General features: G+C 48.7%; 1 protein-coding gene across 8 annotated transcripts in view; it reads left to right on the top strand.

Moving 5' to 3' along the window:
• CTIF (cap binding complex dependent translation initiation factor) overlaps nucleotides 1-23,975 on the top strand; it is a 299,569-nt gene that overhangs the window by 79,713 nt on the left and 195,881 nt on the right. For 5 of the 8 annotated variants that reach the window (XM_040478882.1, XM_040478886.1, XM_040478880.1 and 2 more), the window contains exons 3-4: nucleotides 3,814-3,861; nucleotides 14,453-14,524. The exons of 1 other annotated variant lie outside the window; for it this stretch is intronic. In XM_040478882.1, coding sequence (XP_040334816.1) covers nucleotides 3,814-3,861; nucleotides 14,453-14,524 — 120 coding nt within the window. The remainder of the gene's footprint in view (nucleotides 1-3,813; nucleotides 3,862-14,452; nucleotides 14,525-23,975) is intronic. 2 more of the 8 variants (XM_040478883.1, XM_040478884.1) reach the window with 1 other exon arrangement.

The following is a 23,975-nucleotide window of genomic DNA, read 5'->3' as shown; positions in this document are numbered from 1 at the left end:
GAGATATGGGTTGGAGATGGGGAGGGTGATACAGATCCTCTGTGTATTACAGACGTTTGCTGTAAAGGGGGGAGATGTGTTCTTGGGGGAAGTGAGGTCAAAACAGGAGCGTACACAGCATGTTGTGCATTGATGGGGGTGGTCTGGGGTAGAGGGGAGGCTGCACAGTGGCCTTGAGTAGATGACAGGGCTTGGCCTTGGCTCCGGTCCCCAGCGGCTCACCCACAATCGCAGAGGGAGATTTCCAGGCTTGTAGCCATGCTTCCAGAATGACAGCTGGTGGTGCAACACAGCTGTGAGCTTCTCCGGCTACTTTCAGCCACGAGGGTGCAGGTGCAGAGTTACAACGCTGAATTTAGCCAGGACTGTTTCTCTGGGCGCTGACAGTGCAGGGAGAGAAGGGCGAGGGAGTGAGGGAGTCAGGACAGTGACATTCCCTGACACTGAGCCAGTTAAGGGCAGGAGTGAGGGCCCAACGTGGTTATAGATACGGAAGGGGTGGAGGGTCAGTGGACAGGGGCCTGGGGGGCCTGGGAAGTCAAAGAATTACCAGAATCGTGGCACCGGAAGGAGTGAGCAGAAAATGGAAGCGTCGGGGAGTGAGTGTTTGGAGTCCAGGGCAGGAAGTGCAGGAGTTGGCAACGAAAGTCTGGGCACGAGCATCGGGGTACTTGGGCAGAGGAGACATCAGGAGGGGAGGGGTGGTGGAACCGATGGCAGGGCACAGGAACACGGTGACTGACATCAGCGTCACCAAGAAAGGCTGGTGCCAGAGAAGGCGGCAGTGATCCAGGAGCAAAGTCTTCAAGAAGAACAGGGACTGAGGTGGGGGTGAGTGACCTGGGGGTCCATAGGTGACTGCGAGGAGGAAGTGTCTTGTCTGATGATGCGTCAGTTTTCAATCACGCTTGATGTACAGTCAGCAATATCATAACCTGGAATGGAAGGGGCAGGGCAGTCTGACTAGACTGGAAAATTTCCAGGGGAAATGAACGTCTTTGGGTCGTGCAGTGCGGGAAGGGGCAGAATTAGGTGAACCGACTAGTGCATACTCCTGGAAGCATCCCAGAGTGGACTTCCCCAGCAGCAGGCCCTGTGGACGGGGCGTGGGGCTGGCCTGCCTCCCGCACTGTGCACGCCCAGGGTGACCTTTGGCACCTTTGGCACGACATCCTTCGAAGGCTCCTCCAACGTGAAATAGGCTTTTACAGGTGGAGGGTCCGAGGATGCCGTGAAGCTTCACCCCAGAGGAATACTTTACAAAATGGTAGAATTTCTGTCCCCAGAGCAGCCACTGGGGAGAGAATTCTGGGAGGAGGGGCCCTCCTGCTGTCTCTGACCTCCCTGTGGTGATGGCTGAGCTCTCAAGATATAGAGCAAATAGAGACGTGCCCTCGCTCAGGGCCCTGCCCTTCTAGCTCCTGTTCCTGGGATAGGTCGGGACTGACCATGCCTGGAGGTCCACATCTGCAGGGGCTTTGAAACAGATGTTTGTTGTGAAGCAGCGTGGAAAGCACGGCTACTTGTAACATCTGATGCATTCCTTAAGCTTTGTGTTCTCTGATGTTCCCTGCAAGAATGCAAAACGTGGGATCTGCCTGTGAGGCGCTGGCCAAGGAGGGACATTTTAATCCCACTCCCACCAAACCTGCTCCCGTACACCCACAAAGACAGCTGGGGTGCAGACTCCAGAGGAAGGGGCAGCTGTGGACAACTCTAAGTAAGGCTGGGGTTAGATGTGTTTATATAACATGCTTCTTTAAAAAAAAATAAAGTCTCTGTTGACACAACTTTATGGGAAGTCTTTCTGCTAGAGCACTTTTGCTTGTTTTATTTAACCTGATGACTATTTTAAATGGAAGCCAACCCCCCCCCCCAAAAAAAAAACCCTCAGAGAATGTCTCCATCGGCCTGTCTGAAGTGGTATTTTGATGTTTCTGGAAGAGGAAAATTGTTAAGAATCTTGGAAACCTTGAGAAAACTTGAGAGAATAGAGAGTCATGTTGCTTTCCAGTTGGTGAGATCATTTTTTTAGGATCTGAGAGATGACGGTTGACAGAAGAAAAGACCTCATGATGCTTGTACAGTTGTGTTCTCCCCACCCCTTCTTTTAAAAATTTTTTTTTAATGTTTATTTATTTTTGAGAGAGACAGAGCATGAGCAGGGGAAGGGCAGAGAGAGAGGGAGACACAGAATCCGAAGCAGGCTCCAGGCTCTGAGCTGTCAGCACAGAGCCCGATGCAGGGCTCAGACTCATAAGCCATGAGATCATGACCTGAGCCGAAGTCAGATGCTTAACCGACTGAGCCACCCAGGCACCCCTTTCCCCACGCCTTCTTTAGCAACAACTAGGGAGAAGGATGGGTGGATGGATGGATGGATGGATGGATGGATGGATGGATGGAAAGAAGGAAGGATGAATGAATGGAAAGAGAGAAAGAGAGAGAGACATAGATAGGGCCAGTAAGCTTCCTTTTCTTTAGATGCATAACCAAGAGAATGTTTGTTCTAAGTTTCCCAGCACTTTTGGGATACCATTTTTAAAATCACATGCCCTCCTCCCCAACTACCATACACACATTTCAGGAGTGTCTGCCCTCCAGTGGATTCCAAGTCCACAAAGGCACATCCTGGAAGTTGTCCTCACTCTGTCCTTGGGAGAAGGGAGGATTATAATCCTATTCTGCAGGAGAGAAGATTGGGGTACAGAGGTGGGAAGTGACCAAACCACACTGTTTGGTGGTAGCTTCCCTACCCACTTCTGGTTTCCTGCTGGTGCAGGCTGTCACTAACAGGCTGTTGGGTGATTAAGATCTGCTTCCCCTATGAAATGAGTATTAGGACTCTAAATCTCATTGACCATTAGCCATTTTTTTTTTTAATGTTTATTTTTGAGAGAGATAGAGAGAGAGAGAGAGAGAGACAGAGCTCGAGAGGGGAAGGGCCAGAGAGAGAGGGAGGCACAGAATCTGAAGCAGGCTCCAGGCTCCAAGCTGTTGGCACAGAGCCCGACGCGGGGCTGGAACTCACGAACCGCGAGATCATGACCTGAGCCGAAGTTGGACGCTTAACCGACTGAGCCACCCAGGTGACCCTACCATTAGCCTTTTGTGGGAGAGATCGGGATGTTACTAAGTGGGAAATGTTTGGCACTTCCTGAAGTTAGTGGACGGTCTAGTGGATCATCATAAAGCTTCAAAGCAGTTTTCATCACACCAGGAGCTTGGACAAATGTTGATGTACAAGCCCCACCTAAAGTTCAGTTGAATGAGGAGGGGCTTGGACATTGGCCTTCTTATAAGCCCCCACTTGACTCTGAAGCCCTGATGAGGCTGACAGCCATGACCACGGGTGGGACATGTCTGTCTCCCTTCCCCATCCTTCTGTGGCCACCTGCCTTGAGCTCCACCGTTGCATGGATAGAATGTAGAGACGTCGTAAAGAGCAGATACATTGAATGAAAGCGTATTTCCAATAAATTCTGTTAACAGGTCAATTGAAGAACGAGTGAGGGTGAACATAACTTCTTAACGGTCCTTTTTGATGTCGTCAGGCACTTGGAGGTCCTGGGTTTTGTCTGAAATGCGAAGTGTCCTTACCAAGAGCGAGGCAACCATGCGGATGTAAAGAGTGGGATGCAGATACTCAGACTGGTGTGGCGTCTCTCACTCACGGTGGTTTTCCTTCTCTTTCTCTTCGTGTTTTTCCTTCATTCTGCCTCCCCCGTTCACTGTTCCGTCATCCCTCTTTTATCCCATTCCTTCATTCCCTCCTGCCCTTTGAATCCTCTCCCGTGCCCTCTTTACTCATAAGAGGAAGCACTCAATGGTGGACCACCCATGAAAAGCTTAACTGAAGAAGTGAGTTTGAGGGACATCGTGGGATGTTTGTGCATGGGGGACTCATTTAATTAGCGACGCGATTTATTTTTAATTACACAAGTACTATCCGCGGACGTTCTCATGGTACACAAGAATTCTAATATTAGCAACAAAGTCTCCCTTAGCTACCGCCTCATTTCAGTGCCTGATGAATGAGTTAACTTCATCACCTTTTTTTAATGCTTTTAGCCACACACACACACACGCGCGCGCGTGCAGACTTATAGAAATACATTATTTCAAAGTCATAAATCATAGCCAGTGAATATGTTGGTCAGTAACCTACATCTTTCACCTCGCCGTATGCCTTAGGGGTTCTTCCAGCCCTTCTACATCTGCTGTGTTCTGTTTAACGGCTATACAGTAGTCCATAGTATGGATGTCCCATACTTTAACGTTCACCTATTGATGGGAATTCAGGTTAACTTCTCAATTTTCCCCTGGAAACGTTAGAGACTTCAGTGAGTATTATCGAACATGCGCATATGAAAGGGTTTCTGTGGGTAGATGCTGAGAAGAAGAATCAAGTTTAACAGCCGTTGCCAAATTGTTTTCTGCGATGTTCTGTTTTCACACCACCACCAGGGGATTGGGACAAATCATCTCTTGGCATCTTAATTTGCATTTTCTTAATTTCCAGTGAGGTTGCTCTTCAATCTGATTACCAGTCATTTCTTAGGAAGTTAAAAATTTTACTTTACTTTTAATATTTGTTCATGTTGATTTATTTTTGAGAGAGAGAGAGAAAGAGCGAGCTTGATGGGGTGCCTGGGTGGCGCAGTCGGTTAAGCGTCCGACTTCAGCTCAGGTCACCATCTCGCGGTCCGTGAGTTCAAGCCCCGCGTCAGGCTCTGGGCTGATGGCTCGGAGCCTGGATCCTGTTTCCGATTCTGTGTCTCCCTCTCTCTCTGCCCCTCCCCCGTTCATGCTCTGTCTCTCTCTGTCCCCCCCCAAAAAAATAAATAAACGTTGAAAAAAAAATTTAAAAAAAAAAAGAAAGAGCGAGCTTGAGTGGGAGAGGGGCGGGGCGGGGGGGGGTGGACAGAGAATCCAAAGCTTCTCTGTGAGGTCATGACCTGAGCCAAAGTCAGACACTTACCCAACTGAGCCACCCCTACAATTACATTTTACCTTTTTTTTTTGATGTTTATTTATTTTTGAGAGAGACAGAGACAGAATGCGAGTGGGTTGGGGCAGAGAGAGAGGGAGGCACAGAATCCGAAGCAGGCTCCAGGCTCTGAGCTGTCAGCACAGAGCCCGACGCGGGGCTCCAACCCACAAACCGTGAGATCATGACCTGAGCCGAAGTCGGTCGCGCAACCGACTGAGCCACCCAGGCGCCCCTCTATTTTACTTTTAAAGTAACAACTGGAAAAATAGAGATAATCAGAAAATAGACGAAGAAGCCCACCATAACTTTACGACAAAATCTAATGTCATTTTTATGTATTATTTTTTCCTTTATATACCTTTTATGAAATTGAACTTCTAGCATGCATATAATTTTTAGCTTACTTGTTTAGTTAGCATGATCTCCTAAACGTCATTTGGTGGTTCGGCATAAAGTATCATCATTTCAACCTGCTCTTTTTCTGCCAGTCACTGTCGGCTAAGTAGTGAAGTATAATTAGAGCTAACATTTGTTCGTTCAAGCCCTGGTCTAGGTTCTGGGGAGAAACTCAAGAACAGAGTGGACCATAATCCTTGACTCCAACCCCTAGCCCTTCTTTTCAAGTGAGGAAAGACAGACGGCAGACACCTGAGTGGGGCAGGAGACGGGGTGGTGCTGGGCTCCCCCGGTGGCTCACTTAGACTTTTGGGCAAAGATTTGAAGAAGGTGAGAGAATGAGCCCGCCTGGGAACCAGTGTTGCAGGCAGAGGGAATGTGATGGCACAGCGCTGGTGGGGGAGGGTGCCCTGCTTGGAGGAACAGCCTGTGGGCCGGTCTGGCTGGAGCAAAGTGAGCAAGGGGGAGGGTCCTAGAAGAGCCAGATCTGGAGGGCCTTTTCCTCCCCACCAAGGACTCTGGCCTTTTCTCTAGTGACACTGGGCAGACGCTAGAGGGTTTTGAGGAGAGGTTGGGCATGATGTGACTGGTTAAATAGGATCACTCGGGATGCTGTGTGGAGAATAAGCTATGGCAAGGGGAGGGGTCAGAAAAGGAGGCCGGGGGACCAGGAAGCCATGTGGTTGGTCCAGGCAAAAGGTGATAGTGACTTGGAGCAGTGGGATCACCGTGCAGGTGCTAAGAAGTGGTCAGATACTTGTTATACTTTAAAGGTACAGATAACGTGATTTTCTTTTTTTTTTTTAAGTTGATTTATTTATTTTGAGAGAGAGAGAGAGAGAGAGCACCAACAGGGGGAGAGGCAGAGAGAGAGAGAGAATCCCAAGCAGGCTCCGTGCTGTCAGTGCAGAACCCGATGGGGGGCTTGAACTCATGGACCGTGAGATCATGACCTGAGCCAAAGTCAAGAGTCGGACACCTACCCGACAATGATGCCTATCATGGTGCCCCAATGATAGGATTTTCTACTGCACAGCCCTGAAGATTTTAGCCTGAGCAGATGGAGGGATAGCCTTTGCAGACCTGAGATACGGGAAACCCTGGAGGAGTAGCTTTGAGGCACAAAGCTCGAGAGTTCAGTTTTGGGACGTGAAAGGTTTAACGTAGCATTAATGTCTCCATGCTGATGAAGCGGGAAGATGTGGAAAGGCGGCGTTCAGAGGAAAGGAATGACCTGGAGACTTAAACGTCTGTCAATAGTAGCATATGGATGGCATTTTGAGCCGAGAGTGAGGGGGCTTAGAGAAGAGGGTCCAGCATTGAGCTCTAGGAGTCTAAAGAGACCAGCAGGCGCTAACAAAGGACACTGAAGCCTCTCCAAGTTAACTCATTTACTCTTCACAACAATTCCGTGAAGGTATTGTTATTGTTGCCTGCTTAGGGGGCGGGGGAGAAACTGAGGCACAGAGAAGTTGAATAAGCTCTCCAAGGTCACACAGGAAGTGTGTGGTCAGTCTGAGGTTTGAACTGGGTGGCCTTACTCCGGTTGCCATACACTTAACCCCCCTACCGTTGCTAGTTTCTGTTAGTTATTACACGTGGGGGAATTGAGTCTTAGGAATAAAGTGGCTCATCCAAGGTCACAGAGTAACTGATAGAGTGGGAATAGGAACTCAAGATTCGCTGCCTCAAAAACTCAAGCTCCTAATCACTACATTATGCTGCCTCTACAATATGAAAGTTGGGGATTTTTTTTTCTTTTTTTTTAAGATAGGACCAAAAAAGGCTTTCTTCCTCTCTCAAATCTCAGGTCTTGGACAGCACCTCCTTCCCCTTACACACAAGGCTTTTCTGGAGCATCACGTGGATGGAGAATGGGCTGCCAGCCAGCGTGTGCCCCCACCTCGCCTTCTTGTTTTTCCCCTCCTGGTCAGTAAGCCCGTGTGCCCAGCGTAAAGGAAGCGGTTGAACTTGCTCCTGAGTTTGAGAAGCTCAGTCTTTAGGCCAGTGGGATTCTGCTGCTGGCTGTCCCATGCCTGAGCTCCGTGAGGAAGTCTCCTCCCCTTTCTGGGCATTGCAAGAAAGTAGTGGCTCCCACGTGACTTTCAAATTGTTCTCTGGGTGGTCCTGCCACCCCCTTGGTTAAAAAGCCCTGGATAAGATGACTTTTTCAATGAGTTTTTGCTTTGAAATAAGTTCAGATGTAAATAAAAATGACAGTGATACTACAAAGAGTCCCTGTATATCTTTCACCCGGAATAGCCAATCATTAATATTTTCTAGCATTTGCTTTCTATCTCTCTTCTTTCAGGGTGAGAGAAAGAGACAGAGAGGGAGGGAGGGAGAGATTCTATAAAGAGATTTTTCTGATTTATTTGAGAGTAAGTTGCAGATTCCCCTTTATCCCTAAACACTTCAGTGTGTGTTTTCTAAGAACGAGGACATTCTCTTACATAATCATAGTACAGGAAATAAACATTGAAACGGTATTATTATTTAATCTGTATTTAATCTTCTATTTCACCAGTTTTCCCAATTATACCCTTTATAGCAAAAAAAAAAAAAAAAATTCTAGGTTCCTCAAAAATTAAGCATAGAATTACCATGTGATCCAGCAATTCCACTTCTGGATATATAGTCAAAGGAATTGAAAGCAAGGACTTGAGCAGATATTTGCATGCCCGTATTCCTAGCAGCATTATTCATAATAGCCTAAAGATGGATAGCCAAGCGTCCATCAGTAGATGAATAGATCAACAAAATGTGGTCTATCCATACAATGAACTAGGATTGAAGCTTAAGGAAATAAAGGAAATCCTATGACATTCGCAACCTGGATGAATCTTGAGGACTTTATGTTTATTTTTTTTAAATTTTTTTGTTTAACGTTTATTTATTTTTGAGACAGAGAGAGACAGAGCGTGAATGGGGGAGGGGCAGAGAGAGAGGGAGACACAGAATCGGAAGCAGGCTCCAGGCTCTGAGCCATCAGCCCAGAGCCTGACGTGGGGCTCGAATCCACGGACCGTGAGATCGTGACCTGAGCTGAAGTCGGATGCTCAACCGACTGAGCCACCCAGGCGCCCCGAGGACTTTATGTTTAGTGAAATAAACCATATCCAACAGGACAAATACTGTACGATTCCACTTCTGTGAGGCATTAGACTAGTAAAGTCCACAGAGATTGAAAGCGGAATGGGAAAGTGGCGGTTAGCTAGGAGGACGGGGCCTGGGGAGTTAGTGTTTGATGGGGACGGAGTCTTGGTTTGGGAGGATGATAAAACTCTGGAGGTGGATGGTGGTGACAGTTGCACAATGATGTGAATGTGCTTAATGCCGATGAATTCTACTCTTAAACATGGTTAAAATGGTAAATTTCATGTTCTGTGTATTTGACTACAATTAAAAAGATGCTGGTTCAGTGTCTAATCCAAGATCACACGTTACATTTAGTATCCAACATTTTTATTGGCTGTTTGAATTAAAAGCTGCTTATGCCTGTACTCATTCTGCCACTTTCTGGCTGTGTCACTCTGGGCAAGTTATGCTACGCCTCAGATTCCGTATTTGCAATGTGGGCATAATGAACGTGCCTAGATCTCCATGAAAAATAAATGTTACTCTACGTAGTCGGCTTAGAACAGTGCCTAGATGTAAATGAAATCTTTATATATTCTGGCGAATTTTTCTCGTTGTATGTGCTGCAAATAGTCTCTCACTTGGCTTTCATTTTGGTCTTGATTTCTTTTGTCACACAGAAGTTTTAGATTTTGACGTAGTTTAAAACCTGTCTCTTGCAGCCTGATCAACTTGGAAGGTGCTGTTGATGGGTAGCGTGGGGCAGACCCAGCGTAATTTTTCCTCAATTTCCTCCAGTTGTCGCGAAATCGGTGTTTACGGATGGTCTCTCCTTTCCCCTGCCTTGAAACGCTATCCTTATCATTATATAATCTGCAGCCTAAATTCCCATTCATACATCTGTTTGTTCATGGATGCGGTTTTATCGTTTATCTCTTTGTCTCATCCTGTACCGAGTCAACTTGCCAGTTTGGCTCTAGCCTGGTAATCTCCTTGGACGTCGGGAAGTACAACCCCTGGGGGGACTTTGTACCATTGAGAAGTGGGGTGGTTCATGTTTAGCACCCTCAGCCTCCCCCACTGTGCTCAGTGGTTTCCCCCGTCTTCCACCAAGTCTGCTCCTAAAATACTGTCCCTTTTGGGGCGCAAATGACAGAGAATTGATTTTAATTGTTTTTGAATTGTGAGATAATTGAAATGTGCTGAGAAGAGCAAAGAATAATAGAATAAGCATCTCTTCTGAGTATAGAATAAACATCTGTACTCCCCTGTTTATTACATCTTAACGCTGTGCCATCTGTGTTTCTGCTTTGTAAAGTAAGAAATGATTATAGCAGGGGCGCCTGGGTGGCTCAGTTGGTTAAGCGTCCGACTTCGGCTCAGGTCATGACCTCACGGTTCGTGGGTTCGAACCCCACGTGGGGCTCTGTGCTGGCAGCTCAGAGCCTGGAGCCTGCTTCGGATTCTGTGTCTCCCTCTCTCTCTTCCCCTCCCCTGCTTGTGCTCTGTCTCTGTCTCTGTCTCTCTTTGTCTCTCTTTCAAAAATAAATAAACATTTAAAAAAATGAATTATAGCAGCAACAGTGGAAGCCCTACGCCACCACTCATGAATTCGATGTTCATCGTTTCCATGTATAAAAATTTCCCACTTTTCCTGCCTCTTCACATTCAATGACCTTTTCAGAAGTACACCATCTCTTCCCGCAGAGGACTTGCTCCTAGCCATAAACCAGTTTACCTTGAAGGAGAAACTCTCTAGTGTTGGCATCAGGCATGTGGTGGGACAGATGAGAGTGCTTTGAGGTGGGGGCCCTTGTCTCCATTCTGGAATCATCTCCTACAGATAAAGGACAAGTTCATGGAAGGTCTATATCTGGAGACTTTTCTAGACAATGGCTAGAGGGTTTCCACAGTCTTCCCTTGGACATCTCCCCTCACCTGTGAAGGAAGGTGCGTGTTGCCAGCCCCACACTGAAAGCACCCAGGAAATGCTTCTGGTTGGCAGGTACTAAGTTAAGGATGACTTTGACAAAGCAGGGCCATCTCACAGGAGCTTGGAACTGCTCTTGGAAAGCCCAGCCAGGGGTGAGGTTGCATCTAGAAGTGCGTGAAGCCCCAGCCTTCTCTCTGCTTGCTTCTCCCTGCATGGAGGCTCCCTTCCCTGCCTTGCCGAGCCCAGGAGGAGGTGCGCCCACCCACGAATCACTGTTCTGGGATGTCACATCAGTGCTGTGCAGCTGGGGGTGAAGTGTTTGGGACACCTGGAATGGGGGCTGGGAGACTTTCTCTGCGAGGTTGTCCCAGGATGGAATGAGGGGTGCGTGATCTCCCCCGCCAGTAGTCTCGCTGCATGTCTTGGCCATCCCCTACCCTGTTGGCCAGGCCCCGACCGGGAAAGGAGGAACTGCTGCAAGTCTATAAAGGAGAGGGATTACTTTCACAGTAGTTTGAACATTTTATGCAAATGTATACATGCATTTGTGTATATGTATTATTCAAAAATACGTGTGTATATGTACATATATGTATTACTTCTTATTCTGAAATTATTTTAGTTAAACTTAGGATAGAGCTGTAAAAATAGTATAGGGTCAGGGAGCCTGGGTGGCTCAGTCGGTTAAGCATCCGACGTCAGCCCAGGTCATGATCTTGCGGTTCGTGGGTTCGAGCCCCGCGTCGGGCTCTGCGCTGACAGCTCAGAGCCTGGAGCCTGCTTCAGATTCTGTGTGTGTGTCTCTCTCTCTCCACCCCTCTCTTGCTCTGTCTCTCTGTCTTAAAAATAAATAAACATTAAAAAAATTTTTTAAATAGTATTGGGTATTCCCATGCACCTGTCCAGCTTACCCTAATATGAACACCTTTTATAACCATAGTACCATAATGAGAACTAAGGACTTAACATTGGTATAATGAGATTTTATTACAGATTTCACCAGTTTTCCCGCGAATGTCCTTTTTCTGTTCCAAGATCCGAATCTGCATCTAGCTGTCAGGTCTCCTTATTCTCCTCCAATCCATGACACTTCCTGGGTCTCGTCTTCTATGACCTTGACTTGAGGAGTACTGGTTACTTATTGCATAGAAAGCTCATCTATTTGGGTTTCCTGATGTTTCCTCCCGATGAGATTGAGGTTGTGCATTTTTGGCAAGAACAGCTCACAAGTGATGTGCCCTTTTCAGCACATCACACTGGGGCGTCCATGATGGTGATGTGCTTTGTGATGGCCAATGTTATCCCTTCATCTCTTGGTTAAGGTGGTATCTGATGGAGTCCTCATTTCCCTTCCTAGAATTAATTAATAAATATACTTATACTTACACTAATAATCAGTATAATTAATGAATATCTTGGGAGGAGATGCTTTGCGACTGCAAGTATCCAGAGAGAGAGGATTTAATCCAGGCAGTTGGTTACCCAGATGACAAAAGAGCTGAGAAGCTAAATAACCCGAGATCAGCAATGGCAAGAAGCCAACGCCACCTCCAGCCCTGAGTCACAAAAGGAGGAGATGGTGTTGCCAGCCCAGGGGTCAGGGTCATGCACAGAAGGCCTATCTGGTGAGGTCTGGAGCCATGAAGGAGACCCGAGTCCCTGCTGGTAGTGCCGTCCGAGGCATAGAAAGAGGGGGGAGGCGCCTTGGTTTCTCCCTGTTTCCTGTCTCCCAGTGGCCAACCCCAGATGGAAGCCAGCTGGCCCAGGAGCCTGGGAATTGCAGTCTGCAGGGGTCAGCCCCTCCGTGGTGCAGAGCAGAGATGAGCCAGACGTGGGCCTGGGGGTGCCCTTGCTCAGGAATGCTGCCCCACTGTTTCCCTTGAGCTGTGCCATCCAGTGATAGCCGTGAGTCACATGTGTCTGAAGCACCTGAAATGTGGCCTGGTCCAATCTGACGTGTGCTCTAAGTAGGTTTCAAAAACTTGGTATGGAGAGAAGAATATAAAAAAAATCTCATTAGTAATGTTTTATGTGACTTACCTGTTGAAGTGATCATATTTTGGATATATTGAGGTAAATGAAACATATTATTTAATTTAACCTTTCTTTTTCTTTTTTTTTTTTTTTTTTTTGAGAGAGAGAGAAAGAGCGTGAGCACAAGTGTGCGAAAGTGAGGGACAGAGGGCAGAGGGGCAGGGAGAGAGACAGAGAATCTTAAGCAGGTTCCGTACCCAGCACTGAACCCAACATGGGGCACGACTTCGAGATCGTGACCTGAGCCAATCAAGAGTCAGAAGCTTAAACAACTGAGCCGCTACTGTGTCCCTAGCAGCCATATTTCAAAAAGGAAAAGGTGAGGGGTACCTGGGTGGCTCAGTCAGTTAAGTACTCCACTCTTGATTTTGGCTCAGGTCACGATCTCATGGCGGTGGGATCCAGCCCTGCCTACATCGGGCTCCATGCTGACAGCGTGGAGCCTGCTTGGGATTCTCTCTCTCTCTCTCTCTCTCTCTCTCTCTTTCTTTCTCTCTCTCTCTCTGTCTCTCTCACTGTCTCTCTATCTCTCCCTCTCTGCCCCTCCCCCACTTGTGCATTCACTCACACAGTCTCTCTCTCTCTCTCTCTCTCTCAACATAAATAAGCATTAAAAAAAATAAAATATGGCCGCTAGATCACTTAAATTACGTCTGAGACTCCTGTTTGTAGCTCTCGTATTATTTCATTTGGATAGCGCTGCCCTAGAGTATACTTGGACCGGCCTGTGTCATCAGCGCTGTAACCATGCCCTTGACCCACAGTCAGGAGGGCACGGCCGGCTAAGGTTTTACGAAACCGTGACTGCACTGGCCTTGAGCCATTCACACTCACAGTTTTGACCAAGTGTGCCAAACAGAAATATCGGGCTCCTCTGCTTTTTATGTAGCACACAGGGTGTCGGTCAAGGTCAATGTTCAACATTAACCTAAGAGGCTAGTTTTATTGTGTAGCACAATAATAAAAACACCACCATACAGGGGCGCCTGGGTGGCTCAGTCGGTTAAGCGGCCGACTTCGGCTCAGGTCATGATCTCGCGGTCTGTGAGTTCGAGCCCCGCGTCGGGCTCTGAGCTGACAGCTCAAAGCCTGGAGCCTGTTTCCAATTCTGTGTCTCCCTCTCTCTGACCCTCCCCCGTTCATGCTTTGTCTCTCTCTGTCTCAAAAATAAATAAACGTTAAAAAAAAAAATTAAAAAAAAAAAAAAACCACACCACCATACAGCTAGATGGCACCTTACAGAGGAAAAGCTGTACTGTTACTACTGCTTCGTATCTAGACAGTGTTTTTATAAGTTTATAGAAGTCCTTCCTTTCAACCCTGCAGTCACCCAGCCTTGCTGGCCCCGTTTTATAGATGACGCAATGAAGCCTGGGAGACTCATGAGTTTCAGGAACTCTCAGACTTCAGGGGCGTTAAAATGCAGAAGGTCAGTCTCACCCAACTGATTCAGAGGGTGGAGGGCGGGGCCCAGGGACCCCCACGCAGCACGTTTTGGGGAATTTCATGCAAGTGGTTGTCAGACCACACTTTGGGGCACCCCAGGTCTCTGAGCTCTTGAGGGGTGAGTGCTGGGACTGGGCTGGAGCTGTGTATCTGGGAAGATCCACACGTATATGCCTCACCTCCAGCTCTAACGTTGACACTGTGGACGGCTGGCATGGCTAAAGCCAGGTCGGGCGGTCAGATGAGGTGCTGCTTGTTCAAAACACAGTTACCCCGTGTCGTGCGTGGTTGACCCCGGAACGAGGCTGGGTCTTGATCACTCTGGTGGGTTTAGCTGAAGGGGAGTAACTTTGCCTGCCCCAAGCATACACCAGAGAGGGTCACCGCAAGGTGGAATTTGGAGATGCCAGCGTGGACCTGCGGGTAGGGAAGGATTTGCCGCTGAAAATGGTCAAGCAGGATTTTATCCTGACCCTACTGCTGAAGAGCAGGGCCATACCTGGAGGGCCCGGATAGGGTGAGGACGAGCCTGTGTGTCCAGCCATCACTGACCACCCCTTTCTCCCCTGCAGTGGACAGCGGACTGCAGTGAACAGCTGGACAGCAGCTGTTCCTTCTCCCGAGGGCGAGCCCCTGCACAGCAGGTAGGGAACACGCTCTGTGCTCCTTTGGGGGATTGTAATGTGTCTTGTCTGTCTGGGTTCCTGGGCTGGCCTGAGATGGCTCTCCTGGGAAGTGATGATGTGGAGAGAGCAGGAAACAGGAGAGGAGGGTGCAGTCCTCTCTCCGGAAAGTTCTCCCTGAACCGCCAGCCCACAGCGAAGCACCCCCCTCCTCAGAATACATAGGTTCCTAAGATTTTTTTTTTTCTTGTAAGAGTTTTTTCATCACTAGATGATGTTTGCGTCAACATCTGCAAGCAAGTGCATGCCCGTTGGGAGGAGAGTGGATAAGTGATACGTGGAATGGTATAAGTAACGGCGTGAATGAACTTGGAGGCTCACACATTGGCACTGGGAATGGATCCCACAAACAGGGGAACCCCTAGGGTTATGGTGCTGGTCACTTGAGATCACTTCTGCTCCAGGTGTGCAGAGGACCCGGAGGGGCAGAATGTGGGGATAAGGTGTCAGCACCTGGTCCATTCCCCCCGCCCCAGCCCTCCAGCTTGCTGGACCTGGCTGGAACCCGCTGTTTCCCTGCCTACTGCTTGCCTGTGAGATCCCCTGGGGGGTAACCACACAGGTGTGGGCTGTGCGGCCTGGAAGGACGAGGTGGCAGTGCTGGTGACCCCCAGGCCCTTTGTACCCTTTAGGTGTCCAGAGGCCAAAAAAACCATCCATCCCCAACCGTCAGGCCAGCCTCACACTGTGCCTGTCCAGACAGATAAATGGGGAGCCTTTCTGGGCTCCTGCACTCGCTTGCTCCGAATTTCAAAGCAGCTTCATTCACACATTGCCCTGGACCCACTTGTTTGTGTCCGACTTCTGTCCCATGGCACTGGTTAAATCAACTCCTCTCTATTCTGTCCTAAGGGAAGATGGTCAGTGCCCTCCGTTCCCGATCTTTCTTAGGTTGCAGGGCTTTTTACACCATGGTGTGTGGGGATAGCTTCCTTCTCACACTATAAGTTGTTTGTGTGTGTTTCATTGATTCTCGGCTAGGAGGCCATTAACAAGAACCCTGGGGTGGGGTTGTGGGTAAGGGAGGAGGCACGAGACCCAGGTTCTCCTCTTTGCTCTGCCACAAACTTGGTAGAAATTCTTTTCATCCTCAGCTTCCTCATATAACAATCGGGAAACTCAATGGCCTCTGAGGGTCCTCTGCTTCTCCATGCCATTTTGTAACTGAGGTCCACGGAGGTATAATGACCTGACCAAGCTGGGACTTGAACCCAGGTCTCTCACTGTACCCTTCCCCCATTTGGCCATTTACCTTGCCTTACTGTAGTAGGTGTCCTTCCATGGAGGACTTTTATCCTTGTCACTAGACTGCCAGCGCTGGGTCAGGGACCCCGTGTTATCCTTGCTGAATCCCTAAGGCCTAAGTGCCCTTAAGGCCTGGCACATCAGGAGCACCATTTGCCAGTTACCCTGGGGTTTCTTACATGAAGATTCCCTTAACTCTTCAGCGGCAGAAGTGGGCTTGGATCTGGGGACTCAAGGACCAGATAAAGGGTTCCAGGGAACAGTTGAAGTTCTTGGATGGGGGACACAAGCAGCTGATAAATGAGAGACCAAAAAGCTAGCTCTCTGTTATTTTGTCAGTAGGTGCCTCATTCTGGAATCTTCCAGACTCTTCTCCCCCCCCTCGCCCACCCCGTATCACCTTTTGTGGGCCCCCTTTTGCCACTGATTCCCTCTGGTCTTATTCCCCTGTCACTCCCAACAGGATTCAAAGGGGCTGAGAGTGGCTCGTGCTCCTGCTTGCCTCCCTCATCCTGTGCCGTCCTTTCATGGCCAGGTTCATGCCCCTGGGGGATGGTGGGTGGGGAGTTGGCCAGATGACAGGCTGATGGAGCAAGGCTGGGGGCCTGTGGGACCGGCACCCTGGCACCACAAGCACCAGCTGACCCCCATTCCCGCCTTTGGGGAGCAGCTTAGCAGTTAGCTTGGGGTAGGCGGGGTTAGATGAGATGAAATGCAACAGAATTTAAAGAAGAAATCATAAAAGTTCAGTTAGACTTTTTCTTGGCAGGTGGAACTGAGACACAGGTTCCTTATGGAGGAAGAGCCCCAGGAAGGTGGAGATGGGGTCTGGTTAATACAAACCTGTCTCACTTCCCTGATGTGCCCAGAGGACGAGGCCTTTTGGGGAGGGCTCTCCTGCAAGTCATGGGGCCATCGGCCCTGCCACCGCCCCCATGTAGTGTCCCTCCATCTGATCATCTCAGAGGGAGGAAGGGTGGAGGGGAGAAGCAGAAGAACAGCCAGGGCACTGAGACAACCACGGCCTCAGCCACCTGAGGATTCAGGTGTGTGTCTTGTGGGTTGTCGGGATCAGCTGTGGTGAAAGAGAAGGCTACTTTGCCTGAGTCCTGGGGATGCTGCACCCACGCTTTGTGAAGCTGCTTAGATCCAAGGAAGACTTCAAGGGTGTTTGTGGAGGGGTTTCCTACAGATTCATCAGCCAGGGCATGTTTGTAGAGGCTTGGTGCTAAGCCCTGGGTTCACCTGAAGCATGGCCTCTGCCTTCAAGGGCCTTACCATACAGTTAGAAGGACAAGATACATAGTATAAAGGACAAGACATGCTCAGGGCAGGAGACATAGGTGTCCAAAGGGTGGCCCGACCTCAGGTGTCACAGTTAAGGAACCTAGGTGGGGTGAGCAGGGAAGGTGGGACTGAGCCAGACCCTCTGGATGGAAGGCCACATTTTGCACTCCGGCGCTGTATACATAGTAGATGGAGAGGCACGAGTCTGATTGAAATAACGTCTTCTTGGTTCAGTGGTGAAAGACCTGACTGACATGAGTGATTCAATTAATTTAGGGGACAAACAGTAGCGTGGTGTAAACAAGGTGGAAATTTCTCTCTCTCTCGCCACCAGCCCGGGTGGGTATTTGGGATTGGCATGGCAGCTCAACAGTGTCAGGACAGTCTCCTTCCTTCTCATTGCTCTGCCTGCTCTAGAGCATTGCCTTTGTCCTCAGTGGCCCATGCTGGCTCATGTCCGTGCTCCTGCCAGTGGGAGCCCTGCCCAGGACCCCAGGAGCCTTGGACTTCCCCTCATGAAGTAGCCATCTTCTGATGCCCTCAGGTGGAGGGATCAAAGCTGGACGGCATCCCAGGTGACTGTGTTACAAGGAAAGCCCTTAGCTACACTGTCCTAAAGTAACTCCCTGATGGAGGGGGAACCAGGGAGCTGCCATTAAAGGTGCATTTGCTGGGTGCAGCTCTGATGGGTGCATGGGTACATCCTTCAAAGCTCCCTTCATCCTGGTCCACCAGGTGCAGAAGCACTGGCCCCCAGCTCTTAGGAACCCCTACCAGCCCCATGAGCCTCCCCACTGTTCTCACTGCCCCCTCTCATCCACACAGACACCCTCACTCAAATTCATGTTATAATCAAGCTGTTCCACCTACATCTGCCTATCCCCTCAGGCAGCTGGTCAACCTTGAGATGCGTCCTAGGACTGCCTCTACATCCTTGACCACCCCTGGCCCAGGGCTTTACACCTACTAGTAGTAGCTCAGTTAAGACTCCTGAGACTACACTGAGTTGGCAGAGTTGGCACAGGCCCAGTCCATGCAGTCAGTCCCTGGTGGGGCCAATTGCTCTGGCCACACCAATTTTGCTGTTTCTAAGGTCGTTGGGATAGTGGGGGTGGTTCTGCTACCCCACATTCACCCATGGGGGAGAATTTCAGGAGGAAACTAAAGGTACTTGGAGATGGGGGTGGCTGGCTGAGTGGGTGTTCCACCTTGGCCACACGGGCCCAGGAAAGTGGGGTCGGCAGGAGGATGTTGAGATTCTGTGTTCTGCCCAGGAAGCTCTGGATGGCGGGTCACAAACCGTGTCCTGAATGTGTAGCCCAGGTGTAGGCACCATTTGGGGATTAGCCATGCACTGAGATTATATTTTGTTATTTCAACTAATGCAAGGAGGAGACGGGAAAAACCATTGCCTTCTCTGACCCCTTTCAGAGGCACGACGTGGGGGTAGCCTAGGGTGGGTTAGGTCTCATGAAATGGGAGGGAGGGGCTCAGAGGAGAATGGGCTACAGATAGTCCTGAAGAGGCTTGTTCAACTGCCTGCAATTGGGATTTGGCTGTATTGGGGATTATTCGGCATCCTGGCAGCCTCTTTCCAAGAGACCTCACCCAACACCTAGTCACTGAGTTAGGAAGTTGCAATAGTTTCCAGCTTTTCACTGTAGTAGGGGAATCATGGTGGAGATGATTTGCAGGAAAGTAGCTGATGTGAGAGTGTGCAACCTGGTGCATTTAGAAAATGTCTCAAGGTACCAGCATGGGATTTAGCATTCAGCGAAGAAAGCCAAAGGCATATGAGAGTTTGTATGAGGTCAGGAACTGGCAGCTCTTGTCTACCTGCACAGAAGTGCCAAGGAAAGAAAATGAATGTGTACAACAGCAGCAGAGCCTCTGATTAGTCCTTGAGAAGGACTTCCTCACTGAGGAATGTATTGGCCCGTGGTGTTGGCTGTAGAACAAGGCGATGAAATCTTCACTGGGATCCTCATGGCACCCCTCCTTATCAGGCGGGTTCATGCCGAGCCCTGGGAAAGGTGTGGGTGTGTTAGAAGTGAGGTCTTTGAGTCCTGGCTGTTGGCCTGGATCCCACATTCCCTGGAATGACGAGACAAGGGCACTTTCCCTGTGGTATCATGATGCCTGGTAGCACGTTGAAGCCTCAGGAAGGAGTGCAAAGAGCCTTTGTCCCAAGGGTCACGAGAACCGGATGTGGACCCAGGTGTAGCACACATTTCAGTGCCCCTTCTGCAAAATGATAGACTTCTCTGAACCTCTCTGGAAATCTCTTTCATTGTTCCTGGGTCTCCAGAAATGAGCAATTGGATGCAAATAGCTGCCAAAAGCAGCAACAAGTGTGGATTTTCCTGATTTCTCCACCGTCCCCTTATTCTCCCTAATACCTGTGCCAACCTGTGGCCAGGTTTCTTCTAGGGGCCAACTGACTCTGATCCAAGAGATGGCCGGTGGTAGGCAGAGGTGAGCCTCAAATACACAGCTTACCTCTGACCCACGGGAAAGGGGAGGAGTTTTCTGCCAGTTATCTTGCTGCCCTCCAGTAATTATAGTATTTGGTCCAGTGCCAACTAAACTCATGAGCACAAATGATATCTTAGTAGAAGTGCCTAGATTTTTACTCAGCTTCTGTGGATATTTGAGAAATGTGTTCATGGCACTGCTCTCTATTTAGTTAGTATTTCTTGAGTATCTGCTGGGATATTGGCAGACACATATAAGCTGGAGCCTTTGGGCTCACTGCCTGTCTGTACAGTAGAGGCCAGTTCACATGGAAAGGGCTGGCTGAAGGCACCCAGTGAAGTCCCTCAAAGACACGTCCTGACCACAGATTCTGCAGTCATTCCCAAGAATGGTCCTTCTGGTCTCTGTAAGTAGAGAGATGCTTTGCAGGACATGAGACCTGATCTGTGCCTTCAGGAATGGTTAGGATGTTTGACCAGAGAAAAGAGGGGGAAGAGAGAAGAAAGGGTGTTCACAAGGTTTGAAGTTAGGTGTAACGTTGGGACGTTAGGGCAGCAGGAAAGAGTACACCTTGAGTGGGCAGTTTGTGTTGGGTGTTACAGGAGTGGTAGGAAGGAGGACGGTGGATGTGGAGGTGTCTGTGTGCTCAGCTGAGATGCTGGAACTGCTCTCCACCCCTTCCCCTGCTTGTGTACCTTCTATATCTTCCATTTTCTCTCCATTCCATACAGGTAAAGTCTGTCCCTTCACATCAGTCAGGATAGCCTAAGTAATGCTGCAGTAACAAACAACTTTGAGTCTCAGTAACTTTAAACAACCCATTCAGGACCCAGCTTGATGGACCAGTTGCCATTTTCACCAGTCACCATGACAGAGGGAAAAGGACCACCGGAGGGTCTTGCACTGCCGAGTCAACACTCCGACCTAGATATAATACACATCACTTCCCCTCCTCGCTTGTTGCCCAGAACTGGTCACGTGGCCCTACCCAACCATAAGCACCATAAAAAGTATCATCCCACTATGAACCAGAATGATGGGAACCAGAGCTGTTTGGTGACTGGCTCGAGTGATTATCACATGCCCCACCTCTAGTAGAAGCTCACCAGGAGCTGGGGCTGACCTCTTCCAACCACATCAAATCCAGAGCTAAGCAGGTCTCCTGGGAACCCTAAAGACATCACGTGCTCTCAGGATGACAAGGACCTCAGAGGTCTTCTGATCCACCCTCCCACCTTGCAGTGCAGGAACCCCCTCCTGTGGCTGTTGAGCTGCTGGACATTTCCTGAAATGGGGAGCTCGCTGCTTCAAAAGGCATCTCAGAATGTCGTGAGGCAGCTCCATTGAGTACAGTCTTCCTCTTTTTTTTTTTTTTTAATGTTTATTTTTTGAGACAGAAAGAGAGAGAGCATGCATATGGTAATGAGGGAGGGGCAGAGAGAGAGACAGAGAGAGAGAGAATCCCAAGCAGGCTTCTCACAGTCAGCGCAGAGCCCAATTCAGGGCTCAATCTCACGAAGTGTGAGATCATGATCTGAGCCAAAATCAAAGCCAGATGCTTAACCAGCTGAGCCAGCCAGGTGCCCCTACAGTGTCTTTCTTTGGTTCAGCTCCAAACCACCTCTCATAACCCCAGCTGATGGTTTTAGTTTTACTCCCTTTGCCCATGGCTGTTTCGTTTCTCCCGCAGCAGTCCAGCATGGCCAGTCTGCTTTTTAAGCTAAATACATTAGTTCCTGCAGCTGTTTCCTTTGTCATGGTTTAGTTGCTTCATCCCTCTGTTTATTTATCAGGTCTTTCATGCATTGATCCAGTCTACACATCATCTCTGAGGGCTGCCTGTGTGCCTGGCAGCTTGCTGGGAGGCTGGGAGGCAGGAAGCAGAGTGATGAAGTGATGGGCTCAGTCTCTACGTACATAGAGGTTAGAGAGAAAGCAGGCACTTACCCCGCAGTGCTGAGATGTCTGGGACATGACACGATGGTTCTTAGGTCCCGTCCTGTCCTGGGTTACTCTCCTAGGAGCACTGTAACTATGATTCTTCCTAATGAGCCTCCCCGAACTGTACACGATCCTGCTGGTGTGATCTGATTCTGCAAACTCTGGTGCTCCCAGCATGAGCCTCTATTTTCTAGAAGATATCACCTGTCCCTGTCCTCAAGGAGCCTTCTGGCTCCAGCTTATCTGGAGGAACTAGGATATAACACTTAAAACAGTGTCGATGGTTGACTTGTAGGGAGAACAGTCAGCAGCCATCCTTGGAGCCCCTGCTGTAAACATTATGAGCCATGTGGCCTAGTGTCTGTCCTCAGAGAACCTGGAGTCTGCTTAAAGAAACAAGACTTTCTCTAGTGCGAAAGCAACAGTCCAGAGCAGTGTGTGAATACAGGGAGGAGAGGGCTGATATCTACAGGGGAGCTGGCAGCTGGCAGAGGAGGCCACATACACAGATACACAGGCAGGAGGGAGGAGGAGCCATGCTGTCATGGTAACGGCACTGGCCCGGGAGCCAGGAGACGTGAGTCCTAGCTTCCGTACCTCTGACTTACCATTGGGTCATGGGTGAGACACATCATCTTGCAATAGCCTGATTCCCTCTGAAAAACGAGATGATCTAGACTTAAGACCATCAAAATATATTGTTAAAAATACAGACATAGATTTCTGCTTTGGGGAAGATGGAGTATATATTCTTTTCTATATTCCTCCTGCTGAGTACAACTAAGATCCCGGACATTCTGTATGAAGCAAATGTAAGAAAATTCTGAAAGGTAGAGATAAGAAGGCAGACCAGCTAGGGTTTGGGGGACCTGAGCAAGGACATCGTGGTAACTTTCCTGAGTTTCCTTTTTGTCTCTAACATCCCAGACTTGGGGCTGAAGAAGGAAGTAACTAGGAAATGGCAGTGGACACAGATCTTTTTTTAAGGTACCAATGAAAGTCTGTTGTCTCTAAGCAAAGGTCCAGGCAAAGATATTTTCTATTAAGATAGAAAAGTTTTAGGGGTGCCCGGGTGGCTCAGTTGGTTGAGTGTCCAACACTTGGTTTCAGCTCTGGTCATGATCTCACAGTTTTGTGAGTTTGAGGCCCCCAAACTCAAAGTTTTGTGAGTAGAGCCTGCTTGGGATTCTCTCTGCCCCTCCCCCACTCACACTGTCTCTTACTCAAAAATAAATTAAAAAACTTAAAGAAAAACTTAAAAATTACTGCTCTACTCCAGCCAGATAGCATAGAACAAAGTGCAGCCCCACTCTTGCCCACACCAGCAAAGACCCAGTGGGAGTCTAGACTGCCACCCTCACTGGGTTGTAATGAGCCCTCCCCTCGCCCCCCAACTGGGATGTTGTCAGAGAAGGCCAGGCGGGCAGCTGGAACTTTTATCCCTGCCAGCCTATACAAAGGGTCCTTGCAACCCCCAAGGTATTATTGGAGGCCATCTGGGAACTGGACTTCACCCCAACTCAGCAGTATTGAGGCGCCCCTCCCCTCCCTGCTGGGTTGTGTCAGAGTAAGTTCAATAGAGAGTTGGGACTTCCACTGTTGCCCAGTGGTAATGAGGCCACCTTCATGCAAGGTCCCTGGGAACTGTGGAGTCCTGAAATTCCCATCTCCATGGAGCCATAACAACAAGTGCTAGCTACCCTGGACTTCTACCTGCAATGGCAGTTGTGAGGCTATACCCTCCCTTTTCCCTGCCAATGTAGCATCACAAAAAGTCAGTCAAAAACAGAAGATTTAAATATGATTCAGAGTTTCATAACACAACATGAAAGTGTCCCCATTGCAACAAAAAAATCATTTGTCATCCTAAGAACCAGAAATATTTCAAACTAAATGGGAAAAGACGATCAGTAGATGTCACCACTGAGATGAGAAATTGGACTTTACCAAAATTAAACAGGAAAAACCCTGTTTAGAGGACGAAGAGACAAATGACAGAAAATTTTGCAAAACATGTATCTGACAAAGGACTAGTACTCAGAATATATAAAGAACTCCCCACACTCAACATTTAAAACCATACACTTAGAAAATAGACAAAAGACACAGAGACATTTTTCCCTGAAGAGAGAGGATGTACAGGCGGCAAAGAAGCACACAAAGAGATGTTCCACATCTTTTTGTAAGGGAAATGCAAATTAAAGCCACAATGAGAGATTTCACACCTATCAAAATAGCTAATTAAAATAAATGTAGTGACAACACCGAATGCTGGTGAAGATACAGAGACATCGGATCATTCACACATAGCCAGTAGGAGTGCAAAGTGGTACAGCCATTCTGGAAAACAATTTGGCAGTTTCTTAAAAAACTAAACCTGCGAGTACCATCTGATCCAGTCATTTTACTCCGGGTGTTTATCCCAGAGAAAGGAAAACTTATGTTCACACAAAAACCTGTATTC

This window comes from Herpailurus yagouaroundi, unplaced genomic scaffold (genome assembly GCF_014898765.1).
Source record: "Herpailurus yagouaroundi ecotype Mexico unplaced genomic scaffold, PumYag 142, whole genome shotgun sequence".
NCBI lineage: Eukaryota > Metazoa > Chordata > Mammalia > Carnivora > Felidae > Herpailurus > Herpailurus yagouaroundi.
This window is presented reverse-complemented; position numbering and strand designations above follow the sequence as displayed.